At 37.8% G+C, this 24,302-nt stretch overlaps 1 protein-coding gene across 1 annotated transcript in view; it reads left to right on the top strand.

Moving 5' to 3' along the window:
* The first annotated feature begins 411 nt into the window (after positions 1-411).
* Positions 412-24,302, top strand: part of LOC146485849 (calcium-dependent secretion activator 1-like) — a 33,485-nt gene continuing 9,594 nt past the window's right edge. Inside the window, exons 1-16 of the mRNA XM_085102802.1 lie at positions 412-1,283; positions 3,521-3,601; positions 3,803-3,954; positions 4,878-4,968; positions 8,267-8,338; positions 9,030-9,082; positions 9,617-9,728; positions 11,129-11,268; positions 11,763-11,829; positions 17,296-17,404; positions 18,372-18,578; positions 19,283-19,419; positions 21,309-21,496; positions 22,136-22,237; positions 23,127-23,190; positions 23,812-23,935. Of these exons, the coding sequence (XP_084958928.1) occupies positions 513-1,283; positions 3,521-3,601; positions 3,803-3,954; positions 4,878-4,968; positions 8,267-8,338; positions 9,030-9,082; positions 9,617-9,728; positions 11,129-11,268; positions 11,763-11,829; positions 17,296-17,404; positions 18,372-18,578; positions 19,283-19,419; positions 21,309-21,496; positions 22,136-22,237; positions 23,127-23,190; positions 23,812-23,935 (2,470 nt within the window). The 5' untranslated portion in view covers positions 412-512. The remainder of the gene's footprint in view (positions 1,284-3,520; positions 3,602-3,802; positions 3,955-4,877; positions 4,969-8,266; positions 8,339-9,029; positions 9,083-9,616; positions 9,729-11,128; positions 11,269-11,762; positions 11,830-17,295; positions 17,405-18,371; positions 18,579-19,282; positions 19,420-21,308; positions 21,497-22,135; positions 22,238-23,126; positions 23,191-23,811; positions 23,936-24,302) is intronic.

A 24,302-nucleotide genomic window follows, 5' to 3' on the forward strand; every position in this document is an offset into this window, starting at 1 on the left:
ACATAATATACACGTTTACTGCTATTCTATCGATCCCAAACAAAATTAAAGTCTTCGGATTTCGATAAGAGCAAAGTATGACCTCAACTGCGATCGATGGTAAGTTTGTAGTATAAAAACAGTCCTGCAGAGAAAACCGCTAATTGATTGATCTCACAACGCCGATATTGGCTTTAAATCCTTCAAATTTTTTTAACGAGGAATCCTAATATTATAAGCCTAATGTTTTCTTTTTGGCTTCCTCGTCGTTTTTTCTCTATGTGGAACCCACGTTTTTGAGTATTTCGTATATTTTGTGGTAAATAAATAAACTTGAATTGAGTTGAAATGGGAGGCGCTCATTGGACAGAACGAAAATTATGCGGGAAATCTACATGATCAAAATATTCAGCGGTTGCTCGTTCAAAAAGAGCAATTGATCATTCGCAGTCATTAGTTGCTGTTTACTTTTGGAAGAAGACGTGTTTATTACACGTTATCTCCGAGATTTTACCACTGCACATTGAAGCAAGATGATTGCATCTTCGTCTGATGAAGAGGAAGGTGAAGATGTCGTCGATGGAGACGAACACACACAAGAACTGTTGAGTATTTATCAGCGAGGAGAACAACTTTCCAGCACTCCTGCACCGGGAGCTCAGACCAATTCGCCGAGTATTTCTCCATCGCTTCATACTCCCAGTCCTACATTTTCTGTTGTGTCAGAAGCTACACTACAAGAACAACAAGAGGACGATGAACGGAGAGAGAGGCTGCAGATGTATGTGTTCGTTCTGCGATGCATATCTTATCCATTCAATGCACGACAGCCAACTGACCTAGCGCGCAGGCATGCTCGAGTCAGCAAGCAAGATTTGGATAAAATCAAGCAACGCTTTGAAGATTTTCTCAACGGAGAAACAAAGATAGCGTCGGACGAGGCGTTTTTCAACGCAGTGCGAGCTTATTACGATGTTTTTATCTGCAGCGAACGAGTTAAAAAGATGGTTATAAGCGGAGGCTGTTCGTCAAATGATTTCCGTGAGGTCTTCAAAGCTATGATAGAGAAACGGGTTCGAAGCTTGCCAGAAATTGACGGAATAAGTAAAGAAACCGTTTTGAGTTCGTGGATGGCGAAAAACGATGCGATATTTCGCGGAGAAGACGACCCTAAGAAAGGTCCAAGAATTGCAGCTTCGGCGGCATCAGAATTGATTTTATCAAAAGAGCAGCTATATGAAATGTTCCAGACAATTCTTGGAGTCAAAAAATACGAGCACCAGATTTTATTCAACGCATGCCAGGTACGTTTCATCTAATATTGTCTATTTAATGGCCTGTTGATTTCTCGAGAGTTTGATCTCATTGTATGCGCTTGTTTCGACATCATTTTCTCGGTTACATGACTAATATAATTATTGCTTTTTATATACACGATAGGATAGACGTAAGCTTCCAAATTGCAAATTAAGATCGGGATGTAAACATAACCTTACTCAGTCAATAAATCCACGAACCTTGAATAGCTTTTTTAACAAATGAACAAGTGTTCTAAAAAACTGTTTTGGTTATAATATCCCATGAATAAATCATTTTTTCACGTAGGAAATATCAGAAATACCGAATGTTTTTAGATTTTCAGTAGCAATAGCAACAGATGTGCATTTTCGTGTGAAATATTCCAATGAGGAAGTAAGGTGTGAACTTCCTTTTTAGGGTGATATAATCAGTATAATATACTTACATGTATCAGTGAGATGAGGTCAGACAGGTGTCTTTATACAAGTCTACCTTGCATTTCACTTTGTTTTTGCAATTAAATGCCCTGGAATCTTAAAGATTATCTAATGAGACCTAGTCCCCTATTTTGAGTGACTTTTAAATCACCTATTTTTCAGTATTTTGAGTCCCTTTCTGATGAACATGCTATCTTGGTATTAGCTGCCCTAGATTTGATTTTTTGAAAATTGTAATTCATATAAATTCTGATTAACTTTAGCATATTGTCATGGAAAATCCCATCTTTGCTCATATCTTTGCTCATCTTTATTATCATTTCATCATTAAGTGTACATTAAATTTATACAGTGTAAATACATTTCTCTGTATAAATACAGAGAAATGCAACTTCTTTTACTAAATACCCTGGACCGCGGGTAGCGAAAGCTAAACGAAGCGGGCAGAGTAAGACAAGAAGAAGATATACAATATATTAAAGAGACACTAAAAGAAATAAGGGAGTTGAATATACTAAGAGAATGAAATGAGTAGAGGAGAGAGGAGTGTCAATTAAATTACTATAATTGTATTTTATTGTAACAGAAGAAGGAGAAAGATTGACAATCAGATACACACATTGTGGTTGAAAAAAAATGTTTTGTTCATGTGGCTCGAATGCCTTACACCTTCTAGCCTCACTCCTCTTCCTTTCCTTGACCAACTCCTTACAATGATAGGATTGGGTGTGTCTAAAATTAGGAAGGGGACTTGGGGACGGGGATGCAAGGACGCAAGTTCGGGGACATGGGACACAGGGACGCATGATGTGGGATGTGGGGACATGACATCGGGGATTTAAACAAAACGTACGTAAACATAAACGTGATGTAGTTAAAAATAAATTTGAAAAGAATCAGACTAGCTGTTTTCAGCCCTGATTGGTGTAAACTTGAAATCTCGCATCAGTGAATTCCAGAATTAGTTAATTTGTGTATATTGCACTTTTTTTTCAAATTTATTTTTAACTACATCAGTACGTTTTGTTTCTGTCCCCCCGTCCCATGTGCCCAAACTCGTGTCCTTGCATCCCCGTCCCCGAGTCCCCGTCCCACTTTTAGGCACAGCCAATAGGATCACAATAGGTTTGATTTATTGGTACCTTCTTACCTGTTAAAGTGTCTGTTTTTATATGACAGATTTTTTTATTTGCTTGATCAAATTTCCATGTTGTTCTTGTAGGAAAATAAAAAAAAATTGTTATCACTTTTTCTTCCCTGTGTTTGAGGGGTATAAAAGTGTCAAATGTCACTTCCAGATGGGTACAATAGTGCTCAAGACGGAATACTGGGAATAGACTGTAGGGTTATGATGTTAACACAGGAATGCTAGTCTCGCGATTTTTCTATTCCTCAGTTGTTTTTCCTGCACAGAGCTAGAGGAAGAAAGCTAGGGACTTGTAAAAATGTGAATGGGATTGTTGAATTTTCATGCAGATGGAAACAACTGAGGAATAAAGAAGCGGCAAGAGTAAGCATTCTTGTATTGACATCATAGCCTTACTATCCCCAGTCACTCATCTTGCGCGTATTGTACCCAACTGGAAGTGAAATTTGACTCTTCTATCTGCCTCAAATGCATGGATGAAAACTTGATTTTTTTTCCACGTTCATATACGAGAACAACATGAACATTTGATCAAGCAAATAAAGAAAAATTATGTTATATATGTGTACTTTAAGAATGTAAGTTGAAAAGCATCTAAGATTACACTGAATTATCCTTTCTACCAATTCAACATTCCATGGTCTTTCTATTTTTGAAGCTTGATAACGCAGATGAACAAGCCGCATGTATTCGGAGAGAATTGGACGGAAGACTCAAAGCCATTGTTGACCAGAGAAAGGTACTGTAAGTGTTAATTCTTTGCCGTCTTTGATTTAAATTGATAAAAATGGACTTGAAAATTACACCAGCATACACTGTGGAAAGAAGGTGCTGGCGTACATGAAGAAAAATGTTTAAATAACAGTCTTGTATCATTCATTATCGTCATCAAAATTTTCATCAGTATCATGATGTAAATAATTTTTTAATTATTTTTTAGCGTCTGCCAGGTTTTATTCACAAGGACATGGAAGCTCTGTTTGTCGAGGAACAACAGGCAGCTATCAATCAACTCCGTGGTAATTTGGAAAGTCAGCCTGTAACTAAGGGCTCCTCAGACTCAAAAATATATTCATTTAACAGAACCAAAGGGTAAGTGATTTTTTTCCTACTTGTATTAGTAATATTATTTTTATTATTAATTTCAAAGATTTGAGTCAAGTTACATGAAGGTGGATCATGTTAATGTCATCAGTACAGAATTTCTGGAGTGGTTACTGAGTATGAACCCATTAAAAAGTGGTACAGTAAAGATAAAAACAACAGTAGTTGTGATGTTTTGGGTCCATAGGCGCCTTTGGACCCAAAACAGCATGGGTGCACTTCTTTACAAAAATTATGGGTACCATACCACTTTTGAATGGGTTCGTATCTTTCTTGCCTGTCATGTAAACGGCCTTTCAGTGGTGCTTACGCAAAATGCAACTTTTGTTCACTCACTCAGGCTAGTAGTAAGCTGCTTGTAATTTAATCAAATGCTTTATTTCAGAGCATGGAATTAATTTTTAATTAATCATTAATCATTGTAAAATGAATGAATGAGTTCTTGTATACCGCACATATCACCAAGTCTCATGGTGGTTTACATTTCTATGGGGTGAGATCGGACGTCAGCATGAGAAAGCGCCTCTGGCAGCTGGCAGCTGGCAGCTGGCTGCCTCTGGGAGTAGATCTCACCCACCCACCCACTTAACCCAAGCATGAGTGTGAAAGATAGAAGGCCAGACCACAACACCGGGAATAACGTCCCCTACTCTTGCGAACAGTGCGTGGGTTCTTTAACGTCCCACAAAGTAATCATGAGCAAGGGTTGTGAGACGGGACCTACGCTTTATCGTCCTTATCTGAGAAGACTAGAAAGTCTAACCATTTGCAGATGTCAGAGCAAAGGCAGCACTTTCTCCTCAGTTATTTAAAGACCCTGAGTGTTGCTCCGGCCGGGGTTTAAACCCGCGACATCCCGCACGGGAGCCTGGTGCTCTAATGTTAATTTATTGTATTGTTTCAATTTCCAGCCCTCAGCACACCATCTCCATTGCAGAGGTTGCTGATGATATTGACTCCATACTTTCCAAGTCTGATATCATGCTAAATTTTACCATTGAGGTATTAAAAAATTATAAAGGTGGATATTAAATTATAGTGATACCGTTGATGATTTTCAAAAAGTTGTTGGGTCAGTTATTAAAAGACAGTTTGGACGGTGTTTAACAAAACCACATTCTAAGCCATTTTCAATTTGTGAACAGTCATATCTAAACATTGTCTGCTGCTAATGGTAACAAGAAGGCCTGCATCCCAGGCTAGAAAACTATTTATCGATTTACAGTGCAACGAACTCAACCGGGCCACCCAACATTGATCAGCCAATCACAGGTCACGTTTACAACAAAGGAGTCTGGCTTTGGTAGTTTGTAAACCAATCAAAAACGAGAACATATTTTTAAATTTCAAAGTGTCAGTTTTTTTCGGTGGCCCCGGTTGAGTTCGTTGCACTGTAAAATAAACCACTTCTTAACAGATTTGGAGGCCCACTGATTGTCTTAAGCCATGGCTTAAGTTAGACTCTGTTTCATTATCTGGACCTCCTCTCATCCCGCCTTATCACATTGTTGAAGTAGTACTGGAGTACAGTGGAACCTCAATCTAATGAAGTGCCAAAGGACTAGCCAGGGAAATTGGTTTGTTACAATGTATATCGAGGGTTTATTATATTGAGGTTCTGTTCCATATATTTTAAAAGGCTGGGCTGGAGAATATCATTTGTTACTAAAAACTGGATCTTTATATAATGCAATTTCAGTGATTTAATTGGCTTAGTGGCCATGGTATATGAGCCATTATACCATGCCAGTGAAATAGCGACCATTAAATTGTCTTCTTTTTGTTCTTGCAAAGCGAAATCAGCAAGATCTAACAAATACAGTAATATTTTGTGATTGTTTTTAACAAAACAATTATTCCACTCTCACTTGTTGGATATGAGATGATTATTAAGCCAGCAAGATGGGTAGTTTCGAGTTGGCTATCTATCATCTCAGCCAATGCCTCTTGTGGAATAATTGTAAATTATGCCTAGGACTTTGTTATATAAAGATATGTTAATTCGAGGTTCCACTGTATCAAAATGACCTTTTGTTTCTTCTGTTGCATGTTGGGAGAATTTAATAATTAAAACCATTTTTAACTCGTGAATGCGCGCATGCGCAATGAACGAGTTATAGCGATAGCTGACTGTTGACTTGGTTGGTTGTTTGGTTCTGTCGTTAACTTTCGGGCGTGCGCAGTGAATGAGTTTTTAATTCATTTAGTGGAAAAAACACGCGAACATTTATTGTTCACGGCGCATCAGGATTTTCTTATTCAATATGTAGAGAATAATTTGACGATCATTTAGTGGAAGAATGGAGATTTTTCATTAAATCTGAGCAAAGTTAAGTTTTTTTCAGTTTTTCAGAAAGTCTGGGGTCGTAAACTCAATTAGTGAAAAAAAAAAAACACGTAAACATTGAACGATTGAACTAACTGTACGTTTTAGGGAGAAAGAATGCGTGATATAGCATTGCGCAACTTGAAATTTTGCCACCAGAAAATGTCTTCAGCTGCAAGAAGCACTCTTTTCAACTGAAATGTTCACTGCTAATCATAACTTTTTGCATACATAAAAACTCGACATCTTTCATCATATTTTTCCATCAAGTAGATTAGTTTGCTAAAAAAAACTAGTTTTGCTGTCAGTTTTCACGCGAAAGGGGGACATGCCATGTCACGCATCATTGACGTCGTAAACAAAATTATGCAAATTTCTGGTGAAATGAACACTTTAAGATCTTGTCAGCTTTCATAGAGGTTTCAAAGGGAAAAAATGTTTCATTTTCGAAATTTACAACTGGTAATTTATGGGAAAGCAAAAGGACGCGGTCGATAAATAATTCTTATTTAGCAAAAGCTTGTCATATTTCATTATTTTTACTTGAGGATTGCGTTGACTGAACTCCAAAGGAAAAATTTCACGCATTTATGTCGGGCATGAAATGTAATGCGATACTTTGTTGAACAGATTTCCCTTTGTGAGATCGGCTTGAAAAATGCAAATCTACCTGGAAGTTAAAAAAAAGTATGCCCTACAGTAATTTAAATTTGTAATTTTAATTCCCAACTGAAAACTTCACTTGCCCATCGGGCAAGTGATGGTCAGAATCCACTAGCCCGATCGCAAAATCCAGTAGCCCCGGACTATCGGACAGGAATTTGCATGACGTAGCTGCGCATGGCGTGCTTCTATGAACTTTGAATTAAAAAACACGTGATTTTTTTTAATCGGCGCATCAGAATAATCTTATTCAATCTGTAGAGAATAATTTGACAATCATTTTTATAGTGCAAGAATGGTTATTTTTCTTTACATAATCGGGCAAAGATATAATTTCTTTTAGCTTTCAAGGAAGTTTCCGTAGCCGTCTAAATTTCAATTACCATGTGTCATCTGCATTCACGAGTTGGCTCACAGGAGCCTTTGATCTTGACTTACATGATGAAATTACTAGTGAGACAGTGAAATTGCAAAGAATGGCTTTAATACAGCCAGCATGGTGTCCAAGCATCTTGTGGACACCCATGTTTTAAAAAAAAAATCAGTGAAATTTCATCTAACCCTTTGAAAATTTTGACAGACACATGTCTCTAGGACACCCAGTTTTCAATTCCTTGTCAAAAGCCTGTTGTAAAAGCAGCCATTAGGGACCTTAAGTAGAGACGACGACGACATCAATGGAAAAGGAACTTAAAAATTTCATTTGCGTTTTCTGAATAAATTCATGATGATTTCAACTCATTTAGTTTGTGTAATATGGCCAAACTATCGAGGAGCTAACGTCCTAGGAAAAGAAAGAAAAAGGAAAATTAATCATCATGCGCTCACGTCCTCCATTAAGCCTTGAATGTGGTCATTTCACGTCGTTGTTTTGCAGAGGACGACAAAGAGTTGTACCAAAGGTTATAATGCACGTGCAGAGCCAGTGTTCTGCTAATTAACACTATTGCTTTCCTACATTCTCGTTGTCGTCGTTGTCGTCGCTGCTTAAGGTCCTTATTGATGTTGGTCACCTTTGGAGCTTAGAGAGTTAAAATTAAACAGTCTTAGACCAAGTACAGCTGTAACTGTCAATAATAAATAAATATATTAAGGTGACCCTATTTTGGATAGAGGTACTATTTGATTGATAGCTTAGCAGTTCCCTTTTTTCGTTTGATCAATGTTTGAATTTTGGTGCTATCATGGAAGAATGCAGTCTTGACATTCAGCTGTATTTGTTAAAATTGAATCAGACTGGAGAGAGCAACAGAAATCAAATCTGGAATGAATGAAGGAGACAGTAGTTAACAGTCAGAATTTGTCTTTTAGGTAATTGTGGTTGAAGCCAGAGGACTGCAGAAGTCCCTTCCAGCTACAAAGATAGTTTACTGTACTATGGAGGTAAGCTTTTTTGAATGGAAGTTCAAAATGTTAAAATTTTCTCTTTATGTACACGTAGCATGCTATGATAAGAGTTTTGTGAAAAAATAATATGTTGATTAACTGCTTGAGAATTTGGTGCTTCTTCAAGACAATATTCTCCAGGGCCCAGTTGCTCAAACGCTGATTAAGCTAATCGTGGATTAACGTGAACTTTGGTTCAAGTTTAATTACTAATCAATAATGATTCTTCCAAAAGATTTTTGGCCCTCAGTTTTGACTTAGACTTTTCTTTTCCTTGAGCTTGAAATTAGCCTTTAAAACCATTTTTAACAAGCGAAATGAAAACCTCGATTACCTTTTTAATTAGATTAGTTGTAGTCAGCTTTCAAACAACCCGGCCCTGTTGATGATTTTGTTTGTTCTAATCAGCTGTATGTTTGAAAATGTATTAATATTGTGAGGCAAAATCAGAACTTGATCACTCAAATTTGTAGGTGCATACAGGCAATATCCCCTCAATGATGGTTTTTGTTATTCTCAATATTACCTCTCTTTTTGACAATGAATTGATATTTTAAGGAGAAATTAGTCATTGATCTCTAAAATTGAATTTTTTATTACAGTAATGTGTACATGTTGGGCTATTTTAGAAAATACATGATAATGAGTTAGTTACCACTCATTGGACCATTGTCTTCATCTCTCTAAGGTGGAAGGTGGAGAGAAATTCCAGACTGATCCAGCAGAAGCTGTCAAACCTGTGTAAGTATAAAAATTATTTTAATAGTGTTTCAAAATGAAATGTTTATCTATAATAGTATTGTAAAATTGCCAATTGAAAGTACTAAATACAGACTATTTATTAATGACAAGAGAAATTATACCAAGGTCATAATATTTAGTAGTTCATCAAGTTTTAATAGTTGACAAACAGTGTCCTACTTGGCTTTTATCTATTTGGGCAAACTTTAGGTTTCTATTTTCCGCTAAGACATGTTAGAACCATGTAAGCTGTCTCTGTGTGTCAGCCGTAGCCTGATTCTCAGATATCCGAGGTCGTTTGTGGCCCTCTTGCTTCTCTCCCTTAGCGAGGGGGCTGCGAATGACCTCGGACATCTTAGAATCAGGCTATGCCAACAATGGCTCATTTTCATATTCAATTCAGGGACAAAAAAAATTACAATATTTGTGCAGGTAAAGTTTGCTCAGCCATCAGTAAACTGCATGTTAATGTACAAGTAATCGTGAAATTTTGACAAATATATAGTATTACATGTACATGTTTATTTGTTTTAGGTGGGAATCACAAGGGGATTTTACCACATGTCACCCTCGTCCTATTGTAAAAGTTAAACTGTATGCCGAGAACACAGGACTTCTGGCTCTTGATGACAAAGAGCTTGGAAAGGTAATCATAAATAAACACTACCAATCCCAGTAGTTTAACACTTTTTAACTGCCTCCTGTCCTATGCAGAATAAGCTACTTGCACTAAGAAGTCATATGACTCATGACACTCTCTTAAACAAAGAATATTTATTTATTGAAATGATAGAAACAAAAAAGACTGAAATCTAAATAATAATTATTGTTCGTAGATCCCAAATTTTAAAGTAAAATGTTCAAGCGAGAGTTCATTATGGCAGTTTGAGTGGTCATCTGTTTGTGACACTGTTTACAGTAGGGACCTTAAGCAGAGACGCCGACGAAAACTAAACTTAAGAAATTACCTTCACGTCTTCTGAATAAATTCACGATGATTTATACTCTCTCAGTTTGTGCAATGTAGCTGAACTATCGAGGAGCTAACGTCGTAGGGGCGCCTTTAAAGTTCAGAAAGAGAAAGGAAAATTAATCATCATGCGTTCACGTTCTCCATAAAACCTTAAATTTGGTCATTTCACGTTGTTGTTTTGCAGAGGATGGCAAAGAAATGTACCAAAGTGTGTAGCGCACATGCAGAGCCAGTGTTTTGCTAATTAAAACTATTGTTTTCTGACGTTCTCGTTGACGTCATCGTCGTCGCTGCTTAAGGTCCCTAGTATTAAGGATGGTGCCTACTATTGTTACTGCACAGACGTTCTGTGCATCTTGTGATACTCAGGTTTTCCTATGGGTGGTGCCTAGAAGTACAGGGATATTTTGTGCGGTTTATAACTATTCGGGGAAAGCAGAACTTAGCAAGTGCTTTTGGTATCCAAAAACAAAATTGGGGGTAGCCATGCATTTTTCAAAGATAATAAAGCTTCTATTTTGAAAAAACGCCATACATTGCTTTGTATTTTACTGCGTTTTACTAGAATAATTGTTGCTTAATTATCTCTAAAAAATGTGTGGTTACCCCTTTTTTTCTTTTTGGATTTCCATTGCCCTTACTAAGATCTGCTTTTCCTGCACAGTCATAAACCATGCAAAAATACTTCTGTATTAGTAGGCACTGTCCTTAAAGGGGAAGTATCATGAGAGATCGATGGGAGATATCATGACTTTTGGCCAAAATTCACTAACTTTAAACTTTGAACATTGTGTTAATTAATTTCTGAATCGCTAATTTAAAGAAATGTTAATAGTGATTCTAAGACGAAAGGTTGAACCAAAATATAGTACAACCGACGAGTTTTAGTACATTACAAATTTTGAACCCCTCTCTATCTTGGTCATCTGCCGGCAAAAATATCCTTGGATAGTTTCTTTGCATTCTGATAGTCTTTTAATCTTGGCTGCTATCAACCGAATAGAGTCTTTCCAATTTTCGATGTGTTACTAAAAATAGCGTGATACTGTCCCTTTAAATATCTTTTCTCACAGGTGATAATAAAGCCAACGCCTGGAGGGTCAGAGTTGCCAGAACTGTACGATGTCATAACACCAAAAGGTTGGACTGGTGACAAAATCAAACTAAAAATTGCTGTCAAGATGGACAAACCTGTAAACCTCAAAAAATGTGGGTGAGTGCACTGTACATGCAGGTGAGCTTTTTTGTAACAAAGGTTAGTCTTTGACCAGGCCAAAAAAAATTTCCCACGTCCATTTGTCCATTGTGTGTTCCACAAATATATCTGAAAAAATCATATCAAACAGACACCAATCCCCCTCCCCCTGGCCCAAAGTAATTATAATGAATAAGTCTTCCCTAGGAAGAAACAAAATTTAAGGGTCCTGTTGGCAGGTTAAAGATGAGCTCTCAACAATTAATTACTACTACTTAGTATACACTTATATGTATTTTACTATGACTTCCACTTAGGTTGTTGAAACGTCAGTCAATGTCACCTCAAACAGTCCTTCTCAGGACTATACTCACCTGGATGATCATAATTAAATAATAATGTACTTGTGACATGACTCCTGGGTTCAAACCATAATTTACAGTTTATTAATAATTTTTTGTTTTTACCTTCCTGATTAACACAATTCATTGTTGTTTGGTTTTTACAATTAGAAAGATCTTTGCTCAGGGGAAAAGTGTTTGGAAGAAATGGAAGGAACGTTTTTATGCTTTGGTGCAGGTCAGTTTCTACCGACTGTTGCGACTGCAGGTTATCATCATCATCATCGTCATGATCATCATCATCATCATCATCATCGTCATCATCATCATCATCATCATCGTCATGATCATCATCATCATCATCATCATCGTCATCATTATCATCATCATCATCATCATCATCATCATTAGACTGATGGTTTTCGGACTTTGCGACCTCAACTTTAAATAGTTTCTATAAAGCCATTTCTTTTTCTTTTTGAAGTCAAAAGGCATAGTTAGTAACTTTAAGTTAAGAACTATACTGCATATAAAAATGAAAGAAAATGATTGAAATGTGTGTTCTTGATGGCAGTTTTAAAGTCGATGAAGTCGTCAAGTCAACAAAAGTTGTGGTAAGGGCTAAAATTAAGTGGTAAACTCTGATTTTGACCAATTCTGCGGGTTATCTAGATACCATTTAATTATTTCGGAGCTCATGAGTTACCACCAACCTTTTGAAATCATGTTTTTCCCGAGTGTTTGAAACCACCACAAAATGTGTTACACTAAACCGTACATTCGAAGAAAAAAAAATTTGGAACAATTTCAAAAGCGTATTTCCGAAGTCAAATCAAAATACGAAAGGCTGTTTTCAATGCCTTATCCTGAAATTTACGTAAATGATGGAGATAAGCTATATTTAACTGTCTTTAAAGTCAGAACTGATAATATATCTGTTTTGTATTTTTTTTCAAAGTTTCATTTTAGGTACCCCTGTTAGCTTCCGGGGTCACATAGTCCACTTAATTTGCGGTAACGGAGAAGTATAGAAGTATTTGAAGTACGTTTTGACGGGAGTTCGTCTATTTGAAATGGCGATAACGTTTATCTAAGACAATGACGTGACTTGAGTTTGGAGTTGTTTTCTCAAAACCACGAGACGTGAGATCAATGTCTTTTAATGGTGAGGTCGCATTTTCCACAGAATTTGAGTGAGATATGAAAGACCATTTTCGGGAAAAATTTGAAACGTTTTCAATTTGTGAGGACGAGTTTGGTTCCAGGGAAGTTTCATACATGAGAGATGTCACGTTCAAAGTCACTTTACAAGAGACAAATATTGGTACCTGAAGCTTATTATAACAATTCAACTTGTCAACTACAAAAGTTGACTTTTTTTTTGCGTTTCCGCCTTGAGGCTTTCTCAAAGAAAAACTGTCATAAGCAGCGCAGAACCGAAACCAACATGTAATTTTATTTTCCCTTCGACTTACTGCTAAACGCGTGGATACGACGCGTTACACTTTTGCATGGCCGCTTGTTGCCACTGTTAGGAATAATCAGTCGCAGGGATATTGACAGAACTTAAAGTTATCAAAACAGCAATTTCCATCGTGCGATCCGGGCTTAAGAAAAATCTCAACATAACGTTAACTAGAGAAGAATTAAAGCCACGCAATGATATTGTTTTCTCTCCGATTTACGTTTAACTGCTACGAAGACCCACCCTCATTTTTGGGCTCCAGGATGGGAATATCCGAGACGTGTTGATTTTAATGAATTGAAATTAGAACCAGGGAGACATACCTAATCAAGCAGGGCTAAAGACCAAGTGAAGTTCGCCAAGAAAATACGACGAACCTGACGTGATTTGTTAGTTTTTGAGTCGAGCTCCCTTCGCTAACGTTTCCCAACGTGCATTTAGAGGGTGCTTTTCACATGTGATCAACAATGTTGGAATCATGCTCATTATATAAAGAAGGTAAGGTGATTTGCTTGACATATGATTTTCTTCTCATTCCCACACAGTTAATAGGCCGTTTTACCGTTGTGTGCTTAGTGCCCTGGCCTTTTATTGGAAGCGAGGGTGAGGGTGATCATGTTTTGATATAAACCTCACTGCTTTTCATATGTAGATGCACTTGTTAGCATAAGAACAGCATAAAAAGTATGAAAAGTAGTGAGGTCTGTATCAACAACAAGGCCAGCACAAGCCTCCCTTCCAATCCAAGGCCAGGTCACTAAGCAGATTCAGATCTAATGTTGTTAGCTTCAGTTGGTGGTATTTTTTATTTTTCTTGTTTTCAAACTGTGCCTTTCAAATTGTGTCTTTAAAAATTATCTCAGAACGTTTTAATGTCTGAGCCACCTTATCAGAAAAGGTTTTATGTCAAATGGGTCCAATCAATCTTTGATTCATGTCGAAGACATTCCAGCTACATGAAGAGCTCCAAGAAATGAATTAAGTAGTGTTATACTAGGGTATAGCACAGTGCTTGACTCAAGAAATCGCAGGCTTCGTAGCTTGTTGTTAAACACGTTGTTCTTTACTTAGCTTAAACATCACAGCAACTACAACAGCAACTTTGCCAATATTGCATTATGGTAATGAAGAGTTGACAGCTCGTCGCTGTCAAACTAACATTACAAATGTGATAAAATCTAGCTACTTTCTTCATTACATTTCACTAACTCTATTTAAGTGTTCCGTCAAATAACACAACGAGGGCAATATAAAAAAAATACGCAACGCACAATTTTATCGCGTTAAACTTGACATTATTTAAACACAATGAAAGCGGATAAAAATTTGAATAAAAGTCGTTGCCAAGGAACCCTTAACTATCAACAAGGTTTTTGTCAATTTCCATAAATTATGGCGGAGCGCGCTTGCACGATCAAAGCCTATTTAAAAAACACTGTAGGTGTAGGGTACAACCGGATTGGAACAATAGGTGTTTTCGTTTAACAATCACCAGTCTTTACAATGGTTAGTTTTCTAAGTTATTGAAGGTAAAAGTAATAAAAGGTAATAACATAAACTGGCAAAAATTTCGTTGGAAAGACGGCAGAATTACACCAAAAACTATCAAAAACGGGTACACTTAACTGTTTGAAACAATAGAACTTCGTGATTCACAGTTCCAATATTAGAGATTCTAAAGAACTTTTTCATAATCCGGGCTACTATTCATACTATTTAAAGTATCTTGAGATGGTGGTTTTTTCTCCTTGTTCCATAAGATGTTCAGACAGAATAATTGATCTTGGATAAATGTCATTGTCATCTTTAAAATAGTGAGGTCAAATAAGCTGTCTAGTAAACTGCTGTAATGTAACAAAAACATAAAATAAAATTGGTATCAAGCCATTCTACATACAACCCCGTCTGTTTTATCACGTTTTCTTCCGATGGTTGTGCTTAAAATGGTGAAATAATAATTCAATATAACCTTCCATAGAGATGTTCACTTTCAAGAAAGTAAACAACCATTATTTAATACCATTATTAAAATAGAACTTTCTTATTTAGTCTATTATTTTAGGCTGAGAGGCACATGTGGGCTCTCAAAGGACTTTATAAATCTGTCACGAAACTTGATCCTACTAAGACAAAAAAACGAGAGTGAATTGTCTGGAATGGAGCAAACGGAAGAAGAGACTTTTCAGGAAGCGAGAGCTTTTATGAGAGAAAGCGAAGCAAGCAAACTGCAAAAAACACGAGGAATGTGCTCCCAGCAGATCAAAGAAAAGAAAAGCAGCATTCTATTTGCTGAAAGCTACTGGTTATAAACACCAACCAAAAATAAGAAAAGTTGTTCCCCCAAAACAAACAAAAACAAAAACACCAATCAATCGGAATCTGTAAAAGACACAGATCCGTAGAACGTTATAACGGTGTGAACCTTACATATCAAAGTAAACAAATAGAACAGGCGTCAAACGCGGAAAGTGCATGCGGGAAGACACTGAATGGTTTTAGTTTTCCTTCTAATTTGTCATGAGAAAGTCAATGGCGTTGAGTTCTTTAAACAATCAAAAAACGTAGTGAGGGAAAAAATTTCAACTCCCAATCCAAAGCCACTCTATTACAAACATTCGGTCAGTACTTGTTCTCAAAGAATGTGTACGTTGCTAGGATGCCCCTGAGCAAGAGTTTGTAATTTCTTTGGATCATTTAAGTGTTTATTCTGACCCTAACTGTGTTACTTTGGCTTAAAGTTTAAGGAAATATTGAAGTTTTTTTTAAGGATGTTTCTCTTCTACTTGTCGCCTTTGTTGTAAAGGGAGTTTTGGTAAAATTATGGAATCTCTGTGTTTCCATCAGCGAGTGGCCCACCTGCTTATATTTAGAGCTACGTTTTTGCTAGAGTTTAAAAGATTTGTCGATAAAAGGCTGTCATTGCGTTCTTTTAACAGATATATTTTTTGGTTTCGTGCTGCTGTTATGATTCGCAGTGGGCATTTATTGATTCAGTTGAGGCGACTGTCACTCTTACATTTTCTGCTCAAAATTTAAGATTTCTGTTTTCCATAACTGAAAGGTTTGTCTCCGGAAGAACGTATTACCATATCACTAAACAAAGTTTCCTAAGCTACCTTGCTTAATCCTAAGTTGTCCGTGTGACACAGTTAAGCATAGGAACAATTAACATGCAAAAACCAACTTAGTCGTTAAGTCCACAGAAAAAAGTCGTTGAGTCCACCGAAAAGTCGTTGAGTCCACCAAAAAGTCGTTAAGTCCACTCTGCCGTTGGTCGTCAAGTCAACCCAAAGTCGCAATGTCAACATTATGGTTGCTAAGTCCACATTCTTAAGTCGCTGAGTCAACAAAAAAAGGTATCAAGTCCACCATCAGTCTAATCATCGTCATGATCATCATCATCATCATCATCATCATCATCATCATCATCATCATCATCATTCTCACAGGGTTCATACAAAGTCCGGAATTCTTGAACTGAAACTGAAACTGAGCACCTTTATTTAAACAGGGTAGTCCTTTCAGGACATCTATACAACAGACCTGCTATCAATGGGATCCCTGAGTAATAAAGTAACAAAAAAAGTTACTTAATTCACAAGGTTAAGAAAAATAGCCTATGTAAAGATGTTTAACAGCGTAAAAGAGTAAAATTACATTGAAAATCTATTAAAAATTTCACAACCGCTGTAACAAAAGGAATGCTTTGCCGTTTTGGTGCGAAACCTAGGGAAATAAAAAGTATGGGAAATTTGCAAAGTATTTTTCCAAGGCTGGAAAAAGTATGAAAAATAAAGGTGAAATCTGGAAAAAATGGAAAAATCTGGAGTCTTTCAAAGCTGCAACAAGTGCTTTGTTGCTAAATGAAATCTTAAGTTTGTTAATTATTGCTAGTCATGCATCATCATCATTATAATCATTATCACTATCAACAACTTAATTTAAGTGTCTTGAGGTTTAGCTGACAATCCCGTGGTCCTTAAATTAAGTTGTTGATAGTGATAATGATTATAATGATGATGATGATGCATGGGAGAGGGGAGGAAAATATCTTGAAGCAAGACAAGAACCAACAACAAACTCAACTCACATACATTGTACATTTATAATGACGAGTCCGGGAATCAATCCTGGGCCATATATTGGTGGGAGGCAAGTTGCTCTCAGCACTGCGCCATCCCTGCTCCCCTGATATTGGTATTTTTAAAAGACTGAATTTTTGGGATCTTCATTCCTCAGGTCAGTCACTATACATTTGCAATGTGCAGTTATCGCGAGAAGCAAGCAGAGCCAACAGAGATGATGGAACTTGATGGTTATACTGTTGATTACTGTGAGGCAGTTACTGGTAAGTAAATTACATCCAGACTTGAAACTTTCTGAAATATGCCGTACTTGTGTTCTTGGTGTTGAACTGGATGTAGCTTGCAATGAAGGCTCTTGCAACGGAGACAGATTTAGCAGGAATGGCATCCTTGAGGATCTCTGAAAAAAGCAGGCTTTGTTGTTCCAATTATTTTTCTTTTATAATTGAAGGATTTTATGCAAAACTATTGAAGTGAGGGTTTGGGCCGTTTTTTAAATGTCATCCAAATGAGCTGAATTTTTGCACAAACAAAAGAAACTGATTAAGTTCTTGTTTTGTAAATCGTTTAGATAGATAGATGAATAGTTTATAATGATTAACAAGCAGATGGAATTACTGTGTCTATAAATAACATTATCATAATATATTATCTTATCATAACATTATATTAAAAAATATTTGCATGCGGAAAGGCTCCCTTGCTTAAGCCTCACTTGCAAGCTACAATCTTGGCCAAACTAGTTAATTTTCCACTAAACTTTGTTCCCACAGAATCAATAATATCTTTGCTGTATGTCGGTCATTGATGCAATACCCCCCACCCCTATTCTATGTTGAGCAAGTTTTTTTCCACTAAACTTTACTCCAAAAGAATCAACATGTTTGTTGTGTGCCACTCATTGATGTAACGTCACCCCCTCCTCCACCCCCTATTCATTGTTAAGCATAAATTAACACATGTGGATATCACACGTGCAGATTCGTCTTTGTTCATCAACATTGTAAAGGGGGAAGGGGGTTAGTGCGGAATGGAACGCGGAATGTCTAGATCAGCCCCACAGAGGCTTCCATCCTGAACAATTTGGCCAGGATTGTAGTTCCAGTTTAATTCAAATACAGCCTATTACTTCATTAATTGACTTTGAACAGTTTGAAGTATTGGGTGGATAAAAACTCGAAATTAGCAAAACTTGTACAAATTTGGCCCTTATTATTGTGCATCTTGCAGATGAAGAACACAAAGGTGGCAGGTTTTTCTTCAAAGCTGTCAAGGAAGGAGACCAAGTCTTGTTTGCAACAGAAGAAGAGCTGGAGCGGCAGATCTGGGTCAACAAACTATACACAGCAACAGGGCAGTCGCACAAGCCCATTGCACCAAATCTGTCTGCTGTCAGCGTTCAACCACATGTTAATACACTGACAAGACTCCAAGGAGGTCTGTTGTTCATTTTGTTACTATGTTATGTCGCATTTCACATTTGTTTGGCACAATTCAGGGATCCATAAAATTGTTGTTTTTTTTGTTGTTGTTGTTTTTTTTTCAAACTCTTCAGCCGGGCAAGTATGTCCGAAAAGATACTTGCCCTTTAAAGAATCACTCAATACTTGTGGAGAATAAAATGACAACAAGTGACTGGAAATGTATTTTATTTTAACTGTTACCGCTCTAGTACCGCAATATACATGTAGTTCCGCTCAAAAACTTCTATTTTAACTACACTGGCTTGAAAGTCAGAGCTATTTTACAGGTCAACTGTTAACTGCAACTTTAACATTTTGTTGGGTGTGTTACAAATACTTCTTGACCAAACTTTCAATCTGTTGTTCTTCGGTATCGCTATCTAAGTCAGAGTGTCCTTGTTCAAGGAGCTAACTATTTGAATGTGGGAGTTTTCTCAGGTTGCAACTTGGCTGCTAGAATCGGAGTGGCTTTTACATGATTAATGGATTTTTCATGGATTTTTAATGATTCAATCCGCAAGAAATGCAGCTATCCATGAACAAATTTTTTTGCTGAACACTTCGGTCTAATTTGAATGCTTCTTGACACATTTTACAGACCATGGCTCACTTGACAGGGTCACCTGAGATGAGTAATTTATCATTTACATGTATTCTGTCTTTGCTTTGATTGTTTAGACCATGATCGTGCCAGAAAACATGGACTGGAGGATCTTATTCAAGCAGAGCCCAGTACCTTCAATCACCACGTCCTGTTTGAGAAGCTCCAACATTTAACACTGACGCACAGACTGAATGACTCCTACTCCTGTTTGGTATGTATGTCAATTGTTACGCGACATTTTTCAGTAAAAATTCACTAGTTTAGGAAATATCGGAGCCTTTGTAACCGTCAAGTAAAACACATAGGTGTTGAACACCTGCTGTTCTTTCGAATAAGAAATGAGCTTCAGTTTCTGTAGGTGCAAAAAGTAATTTCTTTAGAATTTCCTCCATTTGTTAAGCTTACGGAAGTGAAATTGAGTCGTCGAAATACTATTGGCTACGGGTCTTATGTGACAAATGTTCTTCAGTTAAAGCTCTTGAGTTCTACCTGTAACAGAATGAGTCAAGATCTGCAATTATCGCTGTGTTCCTTGAAGAAGAGCTGGTCCACTTGATGTAAAAAAGATCTTGGAAGGAAGCAGGGCACCTCTCGCTCAGCCACAGAGCCAAACTCCCCAAAAGCCCCTGTTACAGTAGTTCTCCGCATAAAACCATGCAAAGTTAAAGGGGCAGTATCATGGGAGATCGATGAGAGATATCATGATTTTTGGCCAAAATTCACTAAATTTAAACTTAATGAACACTGTGTTAATATATTTCTCAATCGCTAATTTAAAGAAATGTTAATAGTGATTCTAAGACGAAAGGTTGAACCAAAATATAGTACAACCGGCGATTTTAGTGCGTTACAACAGCGAAATTTGAAAACGTCTGCCAGACGTTTTCAAATTTGAACCCCTCTCCATCTTGGTCATCTGCCGGCGAAAATATCCGTGGATAGTTTCTTTGCATTCTGATAGTCTTTGAATGGAATTTTGTCATTATATCTTGGCTGCTATCAACCGAATAGCGTCTTTCCAATTCTCAGTGTGTTACTAAAAATAGCGTGATACTGTCCCTTTAACAAAAGAGACAACCAGTCGGTACCCTTTGGTCAGCAGTACTAGAATGGCACATGTGCCAGGATTCCTTGTTGAAACAGGCCATTGAGCATGTTGCACATTGTTGAATGGATGCAATGTAGAGTCCAGCTTTATTCCATCCAACAACATGCATCGTGTTGAACGGAAAGAGAAAACATCAAGCAATTCGTAATGGAGCCAACAAGTATTGTACTGTGTACCATGAGTGGATTCCTTAAGAGTAGTGAACAAATTCACGGCATAGACAAAGCATTTTTTGGAGATCATCATAAAACTTTGAGAGAGTCTGTGTCTCGCCCTCCTGTTTTTCACTGTCTCATCAGTGTGATCCACACTGGTGGCCATTTTCCCTTTGCCCAGGATCTTAGGGCTGAGTTAACAGGATTTTACAGTCGTGTGAGTTGTGGTCCATCCACAATTTGTGGTGGAAGTCTTTGGTGTCTCACTAACCAAATCTTATTTTTTCAGCCACTAAATCGTAGTAAAAAAACTCTTAAATTTCTCACAACCTGTAGGTGTTCATTTCAAAATTTTCACCTAGATCACCGAGGTCACTTTTATAGCCAAGCCCCACCCTCTCTCCCACAGGGTACTAAGGCCCGGTTCAAACGCCGTACTTTACATGAGCCGAATCGAATTCAATGAAGGGCGCCTGAATCAATTCAGATCGGCTGATGTGGATCGGCTCAGCCGTTTTTCCCACGTGGTTTAGCCTGGAATAGCGGCTGTGGACCGGCTTTGATTCAGACGACGTACGTCACATGAGCCGAATCAAATGCATTAAATTATTACAAATCTGCAATTTTCTTCAGTCATAATATCCTTCAGTGTATAAATTTCAGCTGAATTAAGTTTAGCGTCTGAATCAATTCAGCCGGGATTAATAATTTGGGTCAGTCTAAACTCGAATTCGATTCGGCTCATGTGACGTACGGTGTCTGAACCAGGCCTTAGTCTTCTAAAATAATGTCACTGGCTGATAGCACTGACATCTAACAAGCCATTTTCTTCATCAGGGCTGGTTCTCTCCAGGTCAAGTGTTTGTATTGGATGAGTACTGTGCACGATATGGAGTTCGTGGCTGTCACCGGCATCTTAGCTACCTTAGTGACTTGTTAGACAGAGCAGAAGGTGGTGTGATGATCGACCCCACCCTACTCCATTACAGCTTTGCATTTTGTGCTTCACACGTTCACGGAAACAGGTTTGGGTCTACATGTATGATGAATATCACTGTTTTCTAAGGGCACCTGTCAGAACTGGCCGGCCAAACCAGTCAATTTATAAATGGAATGTACCAAATGTACTATTTTCGGAGTGATTATTTTTCAACATATTGCAGCCCCATCCCTTCAAAATGATACATTTGATTTACAGACTGGCTGGCGAGACCGACCAGTTCCGGCAAGTGGAAAGCACAGACAGATAATACAGTAGACCATTTTCATATTCACTCTCTGTATTAAACTGGATATAACTTGCAATGGAGGCTCTTGCGGGGGGAATATATTAAAATAATATTTGCATGTGAAAAGATTCCCCTGCTTAAGACTTGTGTGCAAGCATTTGCAGTTCAATAAAGAGGATACAAAAAATATGGCCTATTCACAGTCCTCTAATTTCGTATGTTGTTGTTGTTGTAGTTTGATCACAAAGATCTTTTGCATGCCTTGGGTAGAGCAAAATGATGCAAAGAGAGATGGAAGCTTAACCTCAGAAATGGAACATAGCCAAGGGAAAGAAAAACAGGAAACCAAACTGTCTACGAACATATTATATGTCAACAACATTATGTATAGTGCACATCATGTTAAAATCTTTTTCTGTTTTGTTTTTATTGAAGGCCTGATGGTATTGGTACCATTACAGCTGATGAGAAAACTTGGTTTGAGGAGATAAAGATTCGTCTTTGGAATATTCTGGCTTATCAAATCACTCACTACAGGTGAAATAATCTTGGAATAACGTAATTTTGACCTCACATTTTACCGTTATTAGTTCTGTTGAAACATCCATTGAGTCTTGTTTATGAAAGATCGGTAACATTGAAGTAATGTTTAACCTTCCGGGTTGAAGATGACCATAACTTGAGATCAGTCCCCAGTTGTTCAAAGAGCGCATAACTCTATCCAGTGGATAAAATGTACTCCAACACATACATTTTCCCGGATAAAGTTACCCTCTCTTTGAACAACTGGGGTCAGGTGGATGAACAGTGACTGTGGATGCGGAGGTGACCAATGAGGCCAAACTGGGCCCTGAAGGCTTGCGAACACATGAACAGTTGAAGTGGTGTTGACTCGATCCTTACGAATGGCGCATTTGCACTGTACATCTGTGGTGCATCTGGTTTCTGCTGCATAAGCTCCTGTGGTGAGCTTGCTCTGCCAAGTTGGATGGTCCAGGGAAAGCGTCTCCCACGTTTTGAGATTGATGTGTAACACAGTTAAGTATACTGTAGGGAGGTGCCTGTCACCCTCAGGGGTAGAGTGGGGCTTGTCTCTCACTCCCAGGGGTAGCGTGGGGCTTGTGTCCTTGGAGCCTTCAACAACTTGGAAAATGGGATCCTGAATGATAATGTGTGATGGTGGTCATCTATCTCTATATTTTCAGAAGTTATACATGTACGCCATTCTCTTTTCAACTGAGAACTGTTTAATGACACTCGTGATCATAAAAAATAGTTGAATCTGTCTTACCATGTAACTAGTCACCATAGAACTTTGTAAATTGTGACGTTTCGACTGTTCACTCGAAGTCTTCATTAGGCGATGAGGTCACCTGATTATGCTCATCATTTATGTGACATCCTTGTGTTTGTATTCTTACCTTAGATATTCTTTCCCATTTGGACGTCCCGAAGGAGCACTTAAAGCTACGCTTTCATTGTTTGAGAGGGTAAGACAGAATTTTCCGAAAATTTTTAACTCTGTTTAACAAATCAACAGCAGTTTTCTATGGTCTATACCCTTGTGAACCATGAAATGACGTTACAGTAAAAAAATGTTCAAAACTCTAGTGGTTTCACTGCCAGGGTTTTATGGCGTCATTTTATGGTCTACAAGAGTATGGACCATAGAAAACTGTCGTTGATTTGTTTTTTTACAATAGCATGGAAAAAATACCAACAGAAGAGGTTTTGTTTTTCGTTGAGAAAGCTCTCGTGTTACACCTGACGTCATTTTTATTGTCTGTACTCTTTTAGACAATAGCTACGAGCCAATCTTTGTTTTTCTCATTAAATCCTATTGTTTTGTGACGTTCTCGTTGCCGTTGCCATAGTAGCTTCTTAAACTCACTAATATGTTCATGTACAGTCAAATAAAGTGTCGTGGTATTCTTACTAAGCCTCTTCACTTAGTCTCTTTCGTAGCCGTCGTTTGGGATCGTCATGAAACGCGCTCCCTGCGTGACAAACTCAAACGACGGCTGTGAAGGAGACTATTCTTCCCTCTGCCCCCTTTTTGTTTACCATCTCTGTGAAATCCTAACAGTTGTTTTTTCTGTTCTGATTTTCAGGTCATGATGAAAGATATCTCAACGCCAGTTCCTCCTGAGGAATTTCGAAAAGAAATCAGAAATTGCCTCCATCAGGCTGCGCTCGTCAACTACACACGGGTGTCAGCTTACGCAAAGATTGAAGGTACTCACTCATGTCTCAACTATAACTTTTCTTTGCTCTACCATCTCGAGATGGCTGACATTTCAGTCCTCCTCTGACTCAAGAGTGGCTCTGGAACAGAGTCAAGTCGAGGACAAGTTTTCAGCATATAACATCTATCCTTAACTGACTAGCAGGGTTATTTTGATGAGGGGGGAGGGGGGACTAAAAAATGCACATAGGCCTTTTCTGCACTCAGCCCTTCAACTATCTTTAAAGGCTACTCTCACCAGTACAATCACACTAGACAGACCATTGATACTCAGCTCCTGGATCCAAACCATTTAAAGTGCACATAACCCCAAAAATTTTTTTCGCTGAAATAAATAAATCTTTGCACCTGTTCGAA

This window comes from Pavona decussata, unplaced genomic scaffold (genome assembly GCF_977016875.1).
Source record: "Pavona decussata unplaced genomic scaffold, jaPavDecu1.1 SCAFFOLD_24, whole genome shotgun sequence".
NCBI classification, from domain to species: Eukaryota; Metazoa; Cnidaria; class Anthozoa; order Scleractinia; family Agariciidae; genus Pavona; species Pavona decussata.